Raw genomic sequence first — 20,993 nt, 5'->3', positions numbered from 1 at the left:
TTTGGTGCTGGAGAGGAAGGAGCGGCTGATGCTGGATTGGCTTGTTGAGAGCACAGACACATGTTAACTGCCTGTTTACAGTACTAAGGAGACCTGGTGATTAACACCGGGGTTGGTACCTTTGCTGCTGATCAAACATGTCCAGTATGTTACATGTAATTTGAGGCCAATGATCATGTTCAGAAATTAAAACCAATCAGGGTTTTGGCAATTTGGAGCAGTTCAGCCAATGCATGAAGCTGGGTCTTTCTGTTCATTGCTATTTTCTTTTCATCTCTCTGCAGCTTGCCTCTCCTCTACCTATTGACCAGGCTTCCTCTGTGAGCCCCTCCTAATTCAGTAACACTTTCATTAAGGTTATCTACAAAGTAACTGTCACCTACTTGTCTGGCAAAACCACTGAGCATTTTTCTAATTCAGTAATGATGAGAAACCCTTAAATCGTGTTCATCTCTTCACAGCATTTGTCAAAGTGTTTCCAACACACTTGCACATCCATAAGTCATAAACACACATCTTTTCAATCTTCGTAGGTAACTGTTCACACACTTGGCCCACCCCTCCACAGGAAGTGCTCACAATTCACGTTGCCATGATTTGGTAACTACGTGTCTCAGTTTTTGATGACAGTGACACCAGTTTATAATGGCTGTGCCTAAAAGCCAAGTTCAAAACACCCTCCTTTTCCCTCATATTTTTTTTTCGTCACTAGAACATCATTGTTTTGGCTGAACACAAGATAAAGTAATTCTCTTTCATTTAGAGCACAAGTTTGATATATTCTCAAAGCACTAGACACCCCCCACCCAACTCCCCCCAGCATGATTAGATACTCATCTTTGGGGAGGGTGGCAGAAATGGATGGAGCCACAGATGAATGGTCTCATTTCAGGTTCACATCAGAGCAGGGCTTATCGCAAATGGCTGGTGAAGTCATCCATTCTACTAAACTATCCTTTCTCCCCAGCTGAATGCACAGAGTTAAGTTGGAGTAAAGGTCAGGACTGTTTTCAGTTGCATTTTACTGCTTAAGTAAGATCTTGCTATGAAGAAAAATATATATTTTTATGGAAAAGTCTTTAACATCGAGTATATATATATTTTCAAAAATATTTAATGAAAACAATGGCCTCCATTTTAAATTCTGGTAGAATTTGGAAGATGATATGGGTACAGACTGATAGGAGTTTTCAGCCCTTCTGAATTATAACAGAAGAGAATAATTCTAAATTGTAAGAATGGACGTAAAAGCATCTTTCCAATGAAGAGAACTTTGTGATGTTTAAGTTACTATTTAAGAAAATCCTATGCAGTTTAAGAAAAACAGGATAAGAACAATGCAAAGGCCACCTTCCTTTAAATCAGATATATCATTAAATCTGTCCACCTAAAATCTTGAAAAATGGTTTTATCTGCTTAGCAAATAGCTCCTGCAAATTAGATCTCATCAAATTATTTCACACTGTTACCTTCTCCCCACACCCCCAGCACACAGACAGATACATTTACATTCAAATGTAACTTTCTAATAATAAAGTAACAACAATTACTTTGTGACACTATGTCATAAGCACAGTTTAGAGTTAGAAAATCAAGAATGGAAAGAAATATTTTTCTCAGTTGAGGAAAAAAAGCAGAACCATGTTTTACTTATATAGCGCTATAAACATCTAGACAGACTACTATACATTTTTTCTCATTTATAATTGCTTTCCCCCACTGTTCCTGATTTTTCTATGCACATCAGAATGATGAAAAGCCACCATGACAGTCTGTTCCCCCACATGGTGCTACTGCTGTCCCCACCCTCCTAAGAGAAAGATTTCGCTGATACCTGGGGGGGGCGGGGGGGGCGGGATCACAACAGATTACATCATTTTTCTTGGTTCCTGTATCTACGTGGAACAGGCCCTCTCAGAAACATTCTACCTGTTAGCACAATCCACTATTTAACTCAAGATTTGACATAGGGTAATAAACATCATTTCTCTATTTATAATGATCAGTTTATCTTTCTTTAGACAAATTGGCCAAGAAGCATTATCATTATGTATAGTAAAAAAGACATTAAAATAAAAGATTTTACTTCTGAAGTAGAATAATCCTTTGAGATGCCTCATAAAGACAGAAATCACCAAGGGAAATTGCCATTTAAGATCATTGGTAAACACTGACATTATTGGTGCATACAATAAAAGTCACAGAGTTTTTTTTAATGTAAAAAAAGAGATCATGTGCTGTTTATGTAGATTATTGTGTTTCTATTACACAGTACAACTGACAAGCGCACTAACGACTAAATCTGTAGGTCAGCCCATCTACTACTTTTATTGCTTATATAAAACCTTTATGCATTTTGCATCAATAATTTCTGATTTTAAATACGAATGTAAGTGCATGCGTGTGTGCATGTGTGTGCGTGTCTGTGTGTATATAAACACCACATATATCTCAAGGTGTCTGCATGTGTGTTAAGGGACTCAGTGTAGCAGAAGGGCTATAACAAAATGACAAACTATACCATGTTTTCAAACTATTTTACCATATAAAATATAGTTAATTTTAAATAATGCATTTGTATACATTCAAAATTGACTTTGGTAGATGTTTTTCGATGCTACTTGGAATATTACCTTTTTGTAGCACCACCTGTATTACTATTTCAACCCGAAGAAAACAAGAGCATTTTCTCTGACATTACATAAGCCTGAGAGAGGAAGAGAGAAGATGCTGCCTGTTCTAGGGTGGAAGGCAGCTTCTTCCGAATCCCCCACTCGAGATGTAAAAAATTTCTAAAGGTGTTTGAATCACTTGAAATTGCCAATATTTGTCTATTGTTAACCTACACACAAAAAGGCCATTTCCTTTTAACTCATACAGGCACGTATACCTAGACAAGCTTAAAAAAATGCATCCGAAAATTTCCTTAACATTTATTACTCAGAAGTCAATTGCAATCGACAATACAGAAAGGAAAACCCTAATGTCACTCCACAGGCTGGAAAATTCATGAACTGTTGCTCCATCTATTTAAACCTAAAGTGCATTCATGTAAAGAAAAAACAGAGCTTTCGAAAACATGCACCAACCAAAATATAATAACCGGTCTTGGTCTTTGTTCTATCAGAAGTCCATGCCAAGGCATCAATAATGGTTACATCATCCAATTTTTAGCTACCAATAGCTTCAAATATTGTGTCTGTGGCTCTCACCAGGAATCCCTTGACCCAGCTCGACAAGCGTGAAATCATGAAATAAACAAAGGTTAACAAAGACTGGTCTAAGAAATAGTTCCCAAAGATACCCACAAAGGTCTTCTCACTAATACCCAACTCTGCATTTGGGTACGTGTGTCTGAAAGATTTGCAAATAATGACAGCATTCTCACCAGGTATTACGGCAAGTGGGGAACAGACTAAAGGAGAAGGGAAAAGATACGCCTTCTAAGAGAGAAACATTCATTAGCCTTACTGGCAAGTGTCTAAAGCAAACAAGGAAACTGCAAAATAATTACTTACTTACAAATAAACCCTTTTTAGCACAGTACCTTTTTGTGTCTGCCCCTCTTCCATATTCTCTTCCATGGCTACCTTCCTTCAGCAGAATCTGGTACACGGAATTAATCAGAAGCTCAATTAGATGTTGGAAAAACTGGTGGGGTTTTCCCCCCTCCCCGGGAAGCTCCAAACGGCAGGGGCTTGGGCAAGTCCTCAGAGTCTAGCTCAGGCTCCCTCGCTGCTCTTGTTTGCTTGGAGACAGGCTGTCAAGTGTAATTTCATTCAAATTGCTCTTCCGTGAAGATTATCAATTTTTCTTCTCAAAGCTGCCCATTGTGTGCCACGGTAAGCAGGTATGCAAACAAATAGCCTGCGAATTTTGGGGGGAAATTTGGTCTGAATCCCAGGAGCAGAGAGACGTTCTCTGATTCACAAGTCTTGCTTTTGCATTTAAAATGGGGTGGGGGAAAATTTGAGGTTTGTGTTGAAATCTGTGCTTTAAATTGGAAGCAGGCTGAGCTGTGAACAGATGGAGGGGTGTCCTCCTAGCATGAGGCAGACCACCAACCCATAATTCCCCCCTTTGCTTCCAGAGTGGGAAAGCCCAAGTTACCGTCAGCTCCTTCTGCGGCTGCAGTGCCTCCTCACCCAGGCTGATACGTTGCAAAAAATGCGTTTGCTTTTTTCTCTCTCCTCACCAAGTATTTAGTTAATTTGATTTAAAGTTGCCAAGGAAGGGTGCAATTATACCTTCTCAGGGTTTGTCTGTAAATGGTTATTGTGAAGAGAGGACTTCAAGCTCAACATCTTTGAGATTTAAAAAGAAATAGAGGCATCATTTTCAAAGGAATGAATCTATAAACGTTTAAGCCTGAGAGATACATGTTTTAAGTAAAGTATTTTACTTCAGTGCCCTACAACTCTTAGATAAAAGGGGGAAAACTCAGTAAACAAAAACACCTATTGATGTTTTGATGTCTTTGTTATTTATTGTTATGATTTGCGTCCACTAAAAGCGGCTGATTTCAAATGAGAATGTCTTAAAAGAGAATTTTTTTAAAAAGCCATTATGGGGGAAATGTGTATAGGACTGAAAGGAAGAAACAAATAAATTCTAGATAAGGAACAGCAGGATAGCCGGGGGTAACTTGGATCTGCAGTCTGATTTGGAATGCAAATGACACTGCTGCAGTCTGGCAATAAATTAGCATTTGTACCTCAGCCCACCAAGTGACAGGGCACAGCCCAAGGCTCTCGGTGCTTCACAAAAGGTATGGCATAAAAAAAAAAAAATAAGTAAATAAATAAATAAATAGTATCCCTTTTGAGGAGCATAAACCTTTACTAGAATAGAAAGTAAGGAAGAATCCCAGCCTCTGCCTCCATCTCCAAATAAGCAAGCACAAAGAAAAACACACACACACACTATTAACTCCTTCCCTTTGATGAAAAGCAATCCACGTGCTTGTCATCCACAGCATAAGTTCCTTGCACTATACATAGCATGTATTTCACAGGCGTTCTTTAAAGCAGGCCAGTACCATGCTGCTGCCACCTTCTAATCTAAACAGTTAGAAAGGCACCTGCTTAGCAGAAAGACAACTGTACCACATTCCATGTTCCTGCTCTTAAATGAACGTGCAGTCCTCTAATTCCTGCAATCATTTGTTATTTATTTTCTCCTTTCACGTGAATTTATGCTGGAGGTAACTGTAATGCAAATAACTCAAAACAATTTCTCCTATCTGTCAATCTGTTATTCAAAGGTTTTTTTTTTTTTTTTTAAGAGAGAGGCACAGATTGAGGGAGAGAAACCATAAGGGTAATTAAAAAGCCAAATTGTAGCAGCCTTTCTGCTCAACACATCCCCAGCCTGACGCGCGGCATGGCATACAGTCAAGAAAGGACGGAGGACCATTCCTCATTCTCTCTGTACTCACGTTAGACATCGGGCCGGTAGACACCAGAAGGCCATCACAGATTTTTAGAGCACTCTACAGTCTATAAAACACATTCATATGCATTGACCCATATGTAAGACAAACATGGAAAGCATTATTTCCTCCATTTTATGTTAGGAAAAACCGACATTTGGAGGCTGGAATGATAAATGGCCACATTAAGTCTTAGATACAATATCAATATCAGCTGAGTCCTTGCCTACGAGTCTGATGTCGGACCTATTTTTCTTTACTGCCCTCTTCCATCATGAGTATCTTTAACACCTACAACAGTCAGCTTCAGTTCCTAGATTGCTTTTTTGCCATACGTACAAAGAAAGAAAAACTGAAAGAGAAAGGAAATTTAAAAAAATATTCATTGGGCAAGATGAACGGAAAAGTAGCCCTGATTTATTTCTAGCCATGATCTCCGTTCCCTTTGAAAGCTTTGCAGCAGAGCAACACACTCCTAGAATCATCACCTTTGCGTCAGAAACAGACTTTTTCAGGCCAACAATTGACAACAAAACAAGACACTGGCAACTTATTCAATATTTTTTAAATATATGAGAAACCACGTCAAATCCAGTCTAAATGGACTCTTGCCAAATAGGTGTGGAGAGACATGTGCGCACATGTGGCCTCACCTGTCAGCCAAGATTCATATTTTCTTATTGTGGTAATATACACATAATAAAAAAAACTTACCATTTTGATGATTTGTAAGTCTACAGTTAAGTGGCATTAAGCACATTCACATTATGCTGGGACCACTGCCATCGCCCAGCCTTGGAATATTTTCATCTTTCCAAACAGAAACTTTATACCCACTAAACACAAAGTGTCTATCCCCCCTCCTTTTGTGTAAAAGTTTATTCTTAAATGTACAATAGGCTCTAAACAACACTTCATTTTAGCTATAGGGTGGCAAAAGATGTTATGACAGGGAATACAAATGTTTAAATAGGAATCAAAGGTCCTCATCGTCTCAGGTGCAAGGAACAGCTTACTTTTTTGCCAGATTCCTTCATTCCACCTGTGGCGAGGGGCCCTCCCCGCGGCCTCCATTCTCAGTTCCTCCAGTTTCTTCTGCTCCCCTTTGTTTCTGTTTGAACGCTGTGTCTTCCTCATCCATCTGCTTGGCCTGCTTCTTAGGCTGCTTCAGGGGCTCTTCTTGCCACCCCTGTCCCGGACCCTGCCACCAGAAACCATTCTTCTTCTTTTTTAAGAAACAGGTAGAGTTTATTGACAGGGAAAGATTAATAGAAATATTGATAAGAAGCAAAAGTGGGAAAACAGGACCTCCAGCAGTGGAGGGGAATCCATGTGGGAACTTTCTTCTATCTTCCCTTTCCCCTACTTGAAAGCAATACTGTTGTTTATTTTCTAAATTTCAAAATACGAAGAGGGTATCAATCCAAGTCAATGCAAAAGACTCATTTCTTTTTATGACTGGGTAACACTCCATGGTGGACATTTAGGTTGATTCCACGTCTTTGCCATTGTGAAATGTGCTGCAATAAACAGTTGAGTGCAGGTGTCTTTTTTATAAAATGACTTCTTTTCCTTTGGGAAGATAACGAGTAGGGGGCACATGAAAAGTCTACATTGATTTCTTTGAACAATCTCCAGATTGTTTTCCACAAAAGAAACATTACTCACTCAAACAAAAACCATTATAAGCCCCTCTTATTTTTCCTAATTCATCTCAATTTAGAGCTGGCTCTTTCCTCAACACTATTTTTGTGGATAAACAGATCTTTATACTACATTTGATAAAATATCTACATTTTTTGTTTATGTAATACAGTTATCTTTGTGATGCAATGTTCAAGATACAGTCAAGTAAACAGAATTATAGATTAAACAAGTTGGTGGTTCAGAATACAGCTTGAACTATAAAAATTGGGGGGGAAACATGTTCATGCTCCTTGAGTCAGAGAACAAAGGGGACATACGAAAAAATACGATTATAGAAACCAAATGTACAGCACACAGGACTAACAGACACCAACCCTATTTACAATCTGCTTTTTTCCCTAGCATATTTCAAATCCAGATCCAAAACTATCTCAATAATGAAATGTCATGGGTTATTTCTTCCTCTATTTTGACAAGGAAAAAGAACCCCTCTGATTGCTGCTTTAAGCTCGAGGTCAGAAATGGACTTCCATAAAATTTATTAGAAAAAGTTAAAACTACTTTATCCACTTGAGTGTTTTAAAATACAGTCGAATCTCTTCAAGGTGACCATCCAAGGGATGTAACACACTGGTCAACACACGGAAGTGGTCACCCTAAGGAACTAGGCCTCCTGGACTGACAGGCGCATGCGGTTCATGTCTGGTCTATGAAAATGAGGTCAACTTCAGGAGGTGGTCAGCTGGGGAGGTTCCACTGTCTAATATAAATTACCATAACATTCTCAGAGTCACACAATCACATAATGCAGTCGATACATAGAATAATCATGGTCTTCACAGTAGTAGCATCACCCCTACTTACTTTCATTCTTTTTTTTTTTTTTTTTTTACTGTTTATATACTGGTTTCGTATCAGTATTGAGTACAGTGGATATTTTTTTCTATTCTTGAGATACTTTGCTAAGAAGACTATGTTTTGATTTCATCCAGGTTAATAAAAAAGATGTAACGTTTCCATCATTTCTTATTGAATTACAGTCCTCCATGGTGTACATATACCACAGTTTGTTGATCCATTCATGGGTTGATGGACACTTGGGTTGCTTCCACCTTTCGGCAATTATAAATTGAGCTGCAATAAACATTCTGCTGCAAATGTCTTTGTGGTAAAATGATTATTGTTCTTCTGGGTAGATACCTAGTAATAGAGTTATGGGATCAAATGGAAGGTCCACTCTTAGTTCTTTAAGAATTCTCCATACTTCTTTCCATAGAGGCTGTATTAGTTTGCAGTCCCATCAACAGTGTGAAAGTGTTCCCTCCTAGCCACATCCACACCAGCACCTGTAGCTTTGAGACTTGGTGATGTGGGCTAATCTTACTGGAGTGAAGTGATATCTTAAAGTGGTTTTGATTTGTATTCTCTGATGATTAAAGACACTTACTTTCATTCTTAATTGTACAAGTGTTTATTAATCGTTCTTACATACATAGAAATTTGATGTAGGTAAAAGGGATAAGAGAAGACAAATCCCTCCTTTATGCTTACAGCCTGGCAACACAAACAGACCCCAAATCACAATACTCTATAACAACCATTACCTAATGAGGATAAAAAGCAGAGGACGCTGCATCAGCCTGCAGAAGGATCTGCATGCAGATCTATCTGACCTATGTGCAGTCTGGATAGTGGGAAAGTTTTCCTGCTCTCCTGGAAGGTATAGTTGGACTTGACCTGATCAAACTAGGAGAACATTCACCCCAAGGAGGTGAAATTAACCAGGAAAAAGGGGAAGTGTAGGAAAGAAAGAAAAATTTTCTAGACAGTTGAAACTGAATATACAAAAGCCCACGGGGGGAGACAGTCTTCAGATTACACATAATAGACTAACATCTTGGCACACAGTCCCAGACGTTGTGTACTAGGCATCATATCCGCTGTGCTGGAATATCCAGTTTTAGGTCCTGGTTCTCAGTTTTCCTAGAGTTACTGAAGAAGACGAGAGTCACTCCTGCAATCTCACCTGAATGCTACAAGATTGGAGTCAAAAAGGGAGACACAAATTGTGGTACATGTACACCATGGAATATTATGCAGCCTTAAAGAAAGATGGAGACTTCACCTCTTTCATGTTTACATGGATGGAGCTGGGACATATTCTTCTTAGTAAAGCATCTCAAGAATGGAGGAAAAAGTATCCAATGTACTCAACCCTACTATGAAACTAATTTATGGCTTTCATATGAAAGCTATAACCCAGATATAACCTAAGAATATGAGGAAGGGGGAGAGGAGGAAGGGGGAGGATGGGCAGAGGGAGGGTAATTGGTGGGATTACACCTACGGTGCATCTTACAAGGTTCCATGTGAAACTTACTAAATGTAGAATATAAATGTCTTAATACAATAACTAAGAAAATGCCAAGAAGGCTATGTTAACCAGTTTGATGAAAATAGTTCAAATTGTGTATAAAACCAGTGCATGGTGCCCCATGATTACATTAATGCACACAGATATGATTTAATTAAAAAAAAATGGGAGACACTGGGAAGCTTATTAGTGCTCACCCCCAGGAAATCACCTGACAGTTCTCCTGGGCTTTTTCATACCAAGACCTTCTCTCTCTAATCTATTAGTATTGAATTTTTACTAAGTTCATCAGGCCTTCTGTCATGACCAACATAGCCCTGTTTAAAACCAGCTGGTGAGGCCAAGGACCATGGCTGATGCTTGTAATCCCAACACTCTGGGAAGCCGCAGCAATTATATCCTTTGAGGTCCAGGAGTTCAAGACCAGCTTGAGCAAGAATGAGACCCCATCTCTATTGAAAATAGAAAAACTAGCTGGGCATGGTGGCAGGTACCTGTAGTCCCAGCTACTCATGAGGCTGAGTCAGGAGGATCACTTGAGCCCAGGAGTTTGAAGTTGCTGTGATCTAAAGTGATACCACAGGCCTCTAGCATATGGGAAGAGTGAGACTCTGTCTCAAAAAATAATAATAATATAATAAAATAAAACCACCTGGTGTTTTTCAGTGCCCTTAGGATAAAATTTGACCTCAATTGGCTGGAAAGACGGGGCCTAACCTGGCAGGAGTTGAGCCCACCTCACCAGCATAACCACCGCGTCTGCTGGTCTTTGCTCATTTATCTCTGAAGTTCTCAAAATCATCAATTCCTAAATGTTGTTCCTTTCACCTAAAATACTTTTCCTTCGGATGTCAGATGGAATGTGTTATCCTCAAGCAAAACTCCCCTGATCACAGATTAGAACATTTTTAGTATTTAAGGTCCACAGCATTATGAAGCTATTCCCAAAATTTGCATTTTACATGTATCTTCCCTACCATCCTGAAGCTCATAAAGACCATGAGATCAGGGTCTTTTGCTTCCCAGCTCCCACAAGATAAGCACATAGTCAGCTTTCAATAGGTATTTGATGACTGCATGAACAAGTGTATAAAATACTGATAATGGACATGTGAAGGCATGAACTCTATGGCTTAACACAAACGTTTTCATGTATAGCAGCTTCCACAAAATATTTTCTAGTGTGAGCATAATTTGAGATAATTCCAGGAGATACATGTCACCTTCATAGATAATAAATGCCATTCCCAGGAGTTGATGACAGAATGATAAAGAGAGATTTCCAAAAGCAACCAGTGAAACAAAAAGGAACTTGGAAATATTAATTCTGTGATGGGTTTCCTGTACTAAGGGGAATCTGTATTAGCACAAGCACTGATGATAGTAAGGAGAGACAGAAAAATTCAAGGACAGCATTCCTTTACAAGTAGTCAGAGTCAGTTACAATATGTACACGTTTGTATAAGGTCTGACAGCTGAACTCTGGGACTCATCCTGCCTCACTGCTGAATGTCACTGTGGTCCCAAGGTCCCCCGGGAAAGCTGTGCAGTGACACCAGCACCTAGTCCACCCTTCAGAGCAATTTTGTAACTCTTTTTTCTGGAATGGCCATAAGTTATAACTTATCTGAAAAATTAATGATGGGTTTTGTGCTCCATTCATTTGAAGCAAGATTTAACAATTTAGAAATCTCAGCCAAACCTGGCGGCCTGTCACATTAGGTACAGTGAGTGAATGACAAGCTTGTAAAAATAAATCAATAAGTAAGAAAAGGAGAGTGAGAACAAGAAAGGAAGGGGGAGTGCAAACACAGCTTTATGCAAAGCTAGCAGCTCGTCAGAAGTCGAATTTTGAAATAGGGATTTAAATGTCTGCTTTGAGTCTCACCGCAGATGCAGATGGTAGGAGAGATCTAAAAACGCTGATCACACTCCATGGTGCATAGAGAACTGATGAGGAAAAATAAGATTCAAGTTATCTCAGTTTTATCATGAGCATTTCAGTCATGCTTATATATTAGATTGCGAGTCCTTCTGTAGATAAAAAATATGTTAAAGTATACTCTTACATTTCCAACGATCACCTTAAGTAACCTAAAAAACAACTCTTAGATCGAAAAAGAAAACTCACAGATGGATGCCTTGTCTCATTCTTCCAAATGCCCTCTGCCATTATTAATGACTAAAAGAAAAAAGGGAGCAATGAGCTTCCCCCAGGGGGCAAGTAGGGTGAAGGCCCTTCCTTTCTTACTTGTGAGAGGAAAGTGTGATTTTATGTATTGAACTTCTTTTGTGAATTATAGACATGAAACTTTTTGCTAAGGCAGGGGAGATTGTTAGTCTTGAACCAAGAGAACTTTGTTTTTGATCTACTCTCCCATGGATTAAGGAGAGAACAAATATGCCCAAGTCCTGAATGTACCAAAAACAATCAGAAATATTTTCCACATGTTCCTCAGAAAATTTTATCAGCAATGATATTCTACTTGGACAGATATTTAGCTAAATAGTCATTCCAGAAAGATCAACACACTCAAGTCTTTGAACAACACGCATGATTTACATCCTAGAAGTTTCTTTGTTTTGTGTACGCACTGTCAGTTTCTTTTTTCTTTCTTTCTTTCTTTTTTTTTTTTTTTGAGATAGAGTCTCACTCTGTCACCCTGGATAGAGTGTCATCATGTCATAGCTCACAGCAACCTCAAACTCCGGGGCTCAAGTGATCCTCCTGCCTCAGCCTCCCAAGTAGCTGAGACTACAGGTGCCCTCCACCTCGAACAGCTAAGTTTTTTATTTTTAGCAGAGATGGTGTCTGAGTCTTACTCAGGCTGGTCTCAAACTCTTAAACTCACATGATCCACCTGCACTGGCCTCCCAGAGTGCTGGGATTATAGTTGCAAGCCACTGCGCATGGCCAGAACATAGAATTATTAAAAGGAAAAACAAGATGTCCAAGATAATTCTTTCCAGGGAAAGTCTTAGATTCATTAATTCATCAACTATACATGGACTGCTTACCACTGTCCAAATATAAATCTAACTTATAAGACCATCAGTGAAAACATGTAGACCCAGAAGAGGAAGGTGAGAGGCCCTGTGAATAAACACACTGAAAAGATATCAGATTCTGATACGTGCAGTGAAGAAAATAACGCAGGCCGGTACTGTGAAGAGTGTGTTAGGGTTCCTTTAGCTTGTGCTGCTAATACATGAGGACTTTTAACATTACAGCCATAACAAAAATATGCCTGAAAGTCTCTAATATAAAATTGGCATTAATAGAATTGTATTATTTGTTAGATAAGAAGACAGTGACAGAGAGGCTTGAACAAGCAGCGGTGGTCACAGACGTTGGGCTTTCTGTCCAGATGGGAGATTTTGTTATTGTTTTTGACGTGGTGCAACATAATATTTCCAAGCCAAACACTTTTAAGTCAAGTTGAAAAGATTCTCCAGGTTTTCATTTAGAAATGTCTTATTATATTCAGTCGTGAAAAGCACTTGCCACCTTTCTGTATCCTAAGGCTTAGAAGACATAGTAAAGCAGAAACTCACGCGCGTGTGTTTGTGTGTGTATCCTGCATCGAGGGTAGGACTGAGACTCGAGTCTATATAACTCCAAGGCCAACATACTTTCCAGCAGAAAACACTTTTACTTTTTAAACATAACTGTCAGGGGGCCACCCAGTATTTCTGCGTTGTTCATAGAGTAGCCTCCACATTATCTTGACTCCTGATTACATTCGCCCGGGAGGTAAATACTGACGTCTAAAAAACCAAGGACGCCACACAAAGGGGCAGCACCAGTGACAGTAGCTGACCTTCTCTGGGTAGTTTACAGAGGAGGGAATTCAGAAAGACATAATCTGTGCAGGGAAATTTAAAACACCTTTTGTAAGTCCACAAAAACAAGTTTATCATGGTTCAAAACACAGAGCTTACTGAGTCTCTTATTAATGAACTCATGTTACAACAAGCTTACCATGTGAATCAGGTTATCCAGGTGTAACAATAAAATGGAACGGTTACTACCCTTTGAAAAAAGTGAGTTATGATGTTGATTTATTTCTTTATCAACAGTTTGTCTGCTGCGTGCTGACTCACGAACTCACGATGTTACTTTAGGTGAGGATGTCTTTTCTCCATTTCCTTGAATTTAATACTTGCCCTACTGATTCCCAAGATAATCATACCAAATACCAGATACTATGCTAAGTGTTCTGTACACATAACTCATTTTATCCTTCCAATATCCTCACGAGGTAGGTATTAAAACTAAAGCTACACACAAAGAAAATGAGGTATAAGAAAAGTGAATTTTTTAGAGGACATAGGCAATGAAGTTCTTTTTTTTAAATTTCAGACCTTTTGTGAGGGTACAAAAGATTAGGTTACAGCGTTTGGGTTTGTTAGTAGAGTCCCTGTTGCAGTTGTGTCCTGCACCCAGAAGATGTGACATGTGCCCTTATATTGTGCCCATTAGGTGGGAGCTCCCCCACCCCCCTCTCTCGTCCCCTCTTCCCCCATCTTGAATTGAACTGAGTTTTTCTCTTATGTGGATGTATATTAGTTCATCTACTGGCTTCACATTAGTACTGAGTACACTGGATACTTGCTTTTCCATTCTTGTGATATTTTACTAAGAAAAATGTGTTTCAACTCCATCCAGGTTAACACAAAAGGTGTAAAGTCCCCATCTTTTTTAATGGCTGAATAGTATTCCAGGGTATACATATACCATGGTTTGCTAATCGATTCCTGGGTTGGTGGGCATTTAGTTGTTTCCACATCTTGGCAATTGTAAATCGAGCTACGATAAACAATCTAGGCAAATGTCTTTATGATAAAATGATTTTTTTCTTCTGGGTAGATGCCTACTCATGGACTGCAAACTAATACAGCCTCTTTCGAAAGAAGTATGGAGAATCCTCAAGAATTAAGGTTGTAAATAAAGTTCTTTGAAATATATAAAATGTCACCCCAAAATGATAAGATTATAGCCATTATTAAATTGGAAGAAGAGAAGCATGTATGAAAAATATTATCAACTGTAGCACCCCCAGAAAATACAACTCAGAACAATAATATAAGACATTTACTTGGAGCTTCTTACGTGCCAGCCGCGGATCTTAACCTTTGTACCCACACTTTTAGTCATTAAGCTTCAAAATACCCCTATGAGGCACATGTCGATATTCCCCTCAGGTGTGGAAACAGTGACAGAAAGAACAGGTGGCTTGCTCCAGGTAACCGCTAGTAAATGGAAGAGTTGGGGTGAGACCCCAGGCAGTCTGGTTCAAACCTGCTCTCTCAATCCTAGAACGGCTTGTGGGAGGTAGGCTAGAAAGAATGCAGACCAATTAGCTATTTATTCAACAGGTTTAGGGAACAAATAGCTGGACTATTTTTTCCTCATGTAGAAGCCTTTGGGCCATTCTCTGTAGAGGTTTGTACGAGAATACCAAACTTCTCATACATCTCTGGGCTCTGTTAGTTAGTTCGGCATGAGGTTAGGCTTAGGGTTTACTGGAAGTAGCTGGAGCTCGGTCCACATGGCAGCCCAGCCTGCCCTGTTATTCCTCCTTGACCTTCTTAAAGCTCTGTTTCTAGTTTGTAAATTAATAAAAAAGAATGCCTATTCATCAAGGATTAGGGAGCAAGAACTCAGTAAATACAGCCTTCTACTTTCTCTGGCCTCAAATGTGCTTTTAGTTCAAATACTTTACTCTACCAAAAACTATTCAGGAAAAGGTAAGAGCAAGTCTCCAGGTCACGAAATAATTTGGTTTTAAATCAACTGTCTACAGTCCTGAGTCATAATTTGTGAAAACAGCGTTATCCTGAGTATTGATAAATAGGAATTTATTTTCTTCCCCAAACAGAGTACATTTATCGATTTTCTCAGGTGTCAGTGTATTCTATTTGATGGACTGATCTGGTTTAGCAATTCCTGGGTCAATTCTCTCTGTACTGGCTCATGCCATAGGTCTGCCTAAACAAACGTTGTCACAAAGCAGAGTTGTTTTGCAATTGTTACTAGGCAGGTGAGAAAGCATGAACAAAGTCTTTGAACAATGCACACTGAAACGTCTCAGAGCACCTGGCCTTATCATAGCATGCACTGTGTCCGAAGTTTAGTAGAGAGAATATTTTGTGTGTATTGTGTGTTTGAACTTTGGAAGCTTCCATAGCCTCACTTTAAAACGTTAATTGTTCCCAAAGTAGAAAAGCCCAGGCAGTTACAATAGTTACTCTTTAAAGAGTGCCTCTGCTGTTTACAAACAAAATAAAATATCTATGTCTCTGAGGGAGTTTTTGTATTACAAAGGCCCCCTTAATCTCCTCACACTAAAAGTTTTTAATTAGAGTCAATAAAATTGGCTTACCTGATACCAAAATCTTAATCTTCTGTGGCCTTGTTACATTTCTAAATCCCCCTCTGTGGATGAGCCTTTGAAACATGCTGAGCTTAAAATAGTAACAGATATAGTCTTTACAAAAGGAATGGAAGAATCCGTAGAGCTTATGAATTATAACTGTGCATCAGGATTGCTTTAAATTTGCAAAGTTATGATAAACACTAAACTTTGTCTTTTAATGATGCAGTACGTGGTTTATGTAAGCAAAGTGTAAAATCACATTTCTTGTTCAGTATCAGCATTTAAAACATTTCAAATTTTAAAAATTGTAAAGAATACCAAATTTCTCATACATCTAAAATAAGTAGAAAATATATTCGCTATATAGTTCAGTAATAAAGCATAACCATATCAAGAGGGGAGATGAGTTGTCAGGTTGAAGGATTATTTAATAATGTCCTTTTAGACCAAAATATATGGTGAAAAATGTCACCTTACTCCATAATTTGTTAAAGAGAATGCATTGAGGAAATTGTAACATACAAAGGTAAATCAAATATTAAAGTCAGTTGAACAGTAAAGTCATTGTTGTGGTAGGATGACAAATTTTTAAAAAATGTTTTATATTACTATTTTACCTGAAGAACCACTGTTGGAGGGTTTGCACATGAAGACTTCAATAACCTTAATTTCAGAAAAACTACCAGGATGGGCCCTTCTTATAATGAATATCTAATAAGAACCTCGCCATTATTCCTGGAGAATATGGGACGTTAGTATAAAACTAGAAGCAGGATATGGGCATTTGGTAAGTATAAGACTACAGGCGTTTGAGACTACATATGAACGTTTATGCAGATCTAACTCAAATAAGGCAGATTTATTTAGATTGGAACAGCATGACCCTTTGCATCATTTTGTTTAAAAACATATTAATCTAAATATTGGGTACTTAATGATCAACTTCTTGTGATTGCCATAATCTGAGCAATGGAGATCAAACTAAGCCCAGTATGTAGGCAGGGTGGGGGCTCTGCAGAAGAGGAAGCCCATCCTCTGGGAGCTAACTAACTCCTCTGGTTTGGGGCAGAGAGTGGAGGACCCAGTAAAGGGAGGAAAAAGAAGAAAGAAGGAGAGAAACAGAGAGAGAAGAAAGAAGGAAGAAGGAAAAAGGAGAAGGAGGGGGAGTGGGAAGAAGAAGAGGAAGGGGAGATGTTGCATACGGATATAGAGAGATGGGACCCTGGATTAGGAAAGACACAGCTGGATCTGATGGTTGAGTTGGCCCTGTGAGTTGGGGATCCATGAGCTAACAGCAGCAATGAAAACCACTCTATCTTTTAATTTCCTACAGAATTTTAATACACTCAACAGAGACTGGATTGTCTATGTCTTGATCTCAATTTTCTAATGTCCAAAAACCATGCAAAATGTCCTATTCCCTTAAAATGTCAGGATTGCATTTATCTGGTCTGTTATTTGGGACTCTTTCAGTGCAAGAGAAAGAAACCCAACCTCAGCTAAAACCAAACAGGAAGTTTCTTTTCTTTTTTTTTTATTGAAACAAATGACAAATTTTATTGGATGAGTTAATTTTTATGTCCAAGCACAAGGATAATGAAATATATTTTCCATACAAAATATTATATACATTAAATAACATACAGTGGTAACAATGCAGTGTAGGTTTCCTGGGAAACAGACTCTATGATAGAATTGTACAAGCAGGGAAGTGTGTTTACTGGGCAGTGCTGTCCAGATGAGGACCAGGGAGAGTGGAAGAAAGAAGCAGGACACAGAGCAAGAAGCTGAACTCTATCCAAGTCCTGACAAATGTCTCAGTTGATCCTTTGAGGAACCTCTGAAGTTGGGAAAGCCCCTCACGGGCTGAATTGAGGCAATGGCCAGTCTTTGGATATCTGCCACCCCACAAACATGAATCTTGAATGAGATGACTCTCTTTAGCCAGGGGCCATTTTTAGAGAAGAACTCAGCAGTGAGCAGCCAACTACCAATAGTCCCAGTAGCTGAGGGGAGGGGGGGCTTCAGTCTCAAAGAATTGGGGGATCTGTGAGAATCTGGGAAGCACATCATAGCATCGACTATGGATGATCAAAAAGAACAATACGTATTTCATAATTTATAGCCAAGTTCTGCCTCAATCTGATATACAATTGAATTTAAAATTATGAAAAGGTAAAATTCTAGCAAGAAAACAAAGAAACCACCTGAAATACAGCAGGAAGTTTGTTTGTTTCTTTTTTTTTTTTTTGCAGTTTTTTGGACAGGGCTGGGTTCGAACCTACCACCTCTGGCATATGGGGCCAGCGCCCTACTCCTTTGAGCCACAGGCGCTGCCCAGGAAGTTTCTTGATACCACGAAGTGGACTGGTCATGACAGGGGAATGTGTGGGTGACAGACAGGAATGATGGTTTCCAGATTCCACTACTTCTATTTTGTGAGACCATCATCTCTATTCCAGATTTTCCCACCAAGCAAGGACTACGATGGCCAGCACCTGCCAGCTTCAATGAAAGCAGCACCAGAAGGAAGAATCATTCCTATGAATGGGAGGATTGATTGCAAGGAGGCTTTCCCCTAAAAGATGAGAAAATAACGTTCTCAGAATGTAAGAGGAGGTGGCCAGGCCCTGATCATCAGCATCTTCTCTGGATAGACTTGTAACAAAAAGAAAAAAATAACTGGTTAAAACTGTTAGAATGGGGCGGCACATGTGGCTCAGCGGGTAGGGCGCCGGCCCCATATGCCAAGGGTGGCAGGTTCAAACTCAGCCCCGGCCAAACTGCAACAAAAAAATGGCTGGGCGTTGTGGCAGGCGCCTGTAGTCCCAGCTACGTGGGAGGCTGAGGCAAGAGAATCGCTTAAGCCCAGGAGTTGGAGGTTGCTGTGAGCTGTGTGACGCCACGGCACTCTACCGAGGGCAATAAGGTGAGACTCTGTCTCTACAGAAAAAAGAAAACAACAACAAAAATAAACTGTTAGAATGGATAACGATTTCTGGGGGAATGTGATTAATGAAAGAAGACAAAATAATGAAGAAGAGAGAAACCAGTGAAAAAGGCAGAGAACTGGTAGGAAAAATTGTAAAATGTGAAACAAGACAGAACCCTTCTCCCCCACCCGGCCCCCCTGCCTGCAGAACTCTGTATAAGCATGCACAGACTCTTTTGAACTTTGGTTTGTTCGTTGTATTTCATTTCTAAGCCCATTTGTCTCATCCTAAATCCAGTTCCTAGAACATTTGATTGTTCATGCTTTTCTATCTTCCTAGACAGCAGACATCTTTTCTGGAACAAGGCAAGATAAAAACATGCAAGCAGATATATATTTTTAGTCATGGAATTCAGCTCTACTTTGCTCCCAACAGAGAAATTAAGATATATTAATTTTCCTATTTAACAAATAAGGAAATTAAGGGGGGGAATGTAAGTAATATGCCTTGGAAGCAGATAAGTCACAGCAGAAACTGTCATTATTTGTGGCAATCTGAACTTTTCTCCGAAACCACTGGTCACACATTTTTTTTGGTCCCTAGCAAGCCAAAATCAGCTATACCCAGCATGTTAAACCAACCAGCAGTTGCCAGGTCTGAGAAAGGAGCACACAGAAAGATAATCAGTCTTATACGTCTCTACTTCGGCCAGGAAGAGTTAGAGCCACCATTTCATTCCTTCAATTATAAATGAGGAAATTAGCTAAAAGTTTCCAAAATCCTTCCAGAGAAATTGCTGCTATGCCAAGTCCCTGAGCTAACGTTTCAGGAAAAGATGGTCCTCTCCAGCTAGCTTCAGAGGAAAGTGGAGATGGCAGTGCCAAAGAGGCAGGTGACTGTGGGTGTGGAGGGGTGGGGATGGGAGAGAGACAGACAGAGAGAGAGAGAGAGAACACAGAGAGAAAGAAAGCAGTGTGTTAAGATGTACTCAGGTATTTGTCAAGCCCCTAATCTGAAAATGATGGCCCAGCTTTTAATAAATAAAGCAAAGCAAAAATCTGCTATAGAATGTCTCTGGGCCCCAACTGGCTTCCTGCCCAGTGTGGGGGAAGGGCAAGTCTGCACGTCCACAAAGGGACAAAAAGACTCCACCATCCTTTAGGATTGTTTGGCTGCCTTTTTTAGTTTGTTTTATTCTTGGCTTGTTCATTTGCTTGGGTGTTATCAGATCTTTAAAAAGTGAAGAAAGGAAGAAATCGCTGACCTCCTCCTGGAGAATGCAGTCTGCTAGCATATTCACAAGTTCAGACCCCTGACCTTCCAGACTGTTCTCCCTTCTTTGCTCCTTTTGTACGGAGGGTGTGCTATAAACTCACACAGCTTGAGTGTGTACACAATGCCCCCATTATATTTCTAATCCTGAATGCAACAGATTAAATGATCAGCATTCTCTCACCTGTGCACTTTTCCCATAATGAGAGTTAAAAAAAAAAAAAACCCTGCTTGTAAGTTTACATTGACAAGAGCTGAGTCATAAACACGATAGTTACAATAAAGCTCAGAGTCGCTATTGCCATCACTGTATCAGAAAACAAAAACACATCCCTTCTTCATTTTATTGGCGCGTTCCTGAATCTTCTACATCATGTATCTTACCCAAGAAAAGAGAACAATGAAGAAAGGTAAAGGTTGATCACTTACAAGGGTATTTCTTTTCACCCATAAATACTCCAGCCTGGGTCAGGAGCCCCAAGACTGGACCATGGGGTGCCTGTCCCAGTATTGACTGTCATACCTTTGTTTTTCCTTTTCTTTATCTTTCTCTCCAGGTTCTACTGCTGAGCCTTCTATAGGGTCCCCTCACAAGTTCACATGTCAGCACTGAGAAGGGAGCATCCTAGACCTAAGTCAGACCCCCCTGCCACTCTCAGGTCTCTGTACTTTGTGGAGAACCACAGCAGTGGGAACACACCAACATCTAAATGTCACATGTGTGTATCATTCGCTAAAACTCATAGCAATCGTTGGAAAGTCACATCATGAAAATTCACTCCAATACCTTTAACTTCAGTATACTAAGTTTGTCAAAAATTGTTTACTCTTGGGCGCGCCTGTGGCTCAAGGAGTAGGGCGCCGGTCCCATATGCCGGAGGTGGCGGGTTCAAACCCAGCCCCTGCCAAAAACCACAAAAAATAAATAAATAAATAAAAATAAAAAAAATAATAAT

At 39.5% G+C, this 20,993-nt stretch overlaps 1 protein-coding gene across 5 annotated transcripts in view; it reads right to left on the bottom strand.

The window, feature by feature from the left end:
- GPM6A (glycoprotein M6A) overlaps positions 1-20,993 on the bottom strand; it is a 220,721-nt gene that overhangs the window by 103,373 nt on the left and 96,355 nt on the right. The window contains exons 1-2 of one of the 5 annotated variants that reach the window (XM_053585305.1): positions 4,111-4,187; positions 3,548-3,606 (exon numbers count right to left, since the gene is read on the bottom strand). The exons of 2 other annotated variants lie outside the window; for them this stretch is intronic. In XM_053585305.1, the coding sequence (XP_053441280.1) occupies positions 3,548-3,584 (37 nt within the window). In that variant the 5' untranslated portion in view covers positions 3,585-3,606; positions 4,111-4,187. Of the gene's footprint in view, positions 1-3,547; positions 4,372-20,993 lie in introns of those variants that run through there. 2 more of the 5 variants (XM_053585312.1, XM_053585295.1) reach the window with 2 other exon arrangements.

Source organism: Nycticebus coucang, chromosome 1 (genome assembly GCF_027406575.1).
Source record: "Nycticebus coucang isolate mNycCou1 chromosome 1, mNycCou1.pri, whole genome shotgun sequence".
Lineage (NCBI taxonomy): Eukaryota > Metazoa > Chordata > Mammalia > Primates > Lorisidae > Nycticebus > Nycticebus coucang.
Note: the sequence above shows the minus strand (reverse complement) of the source record. Positions and strands in the feature narration are given on the sequence as shown.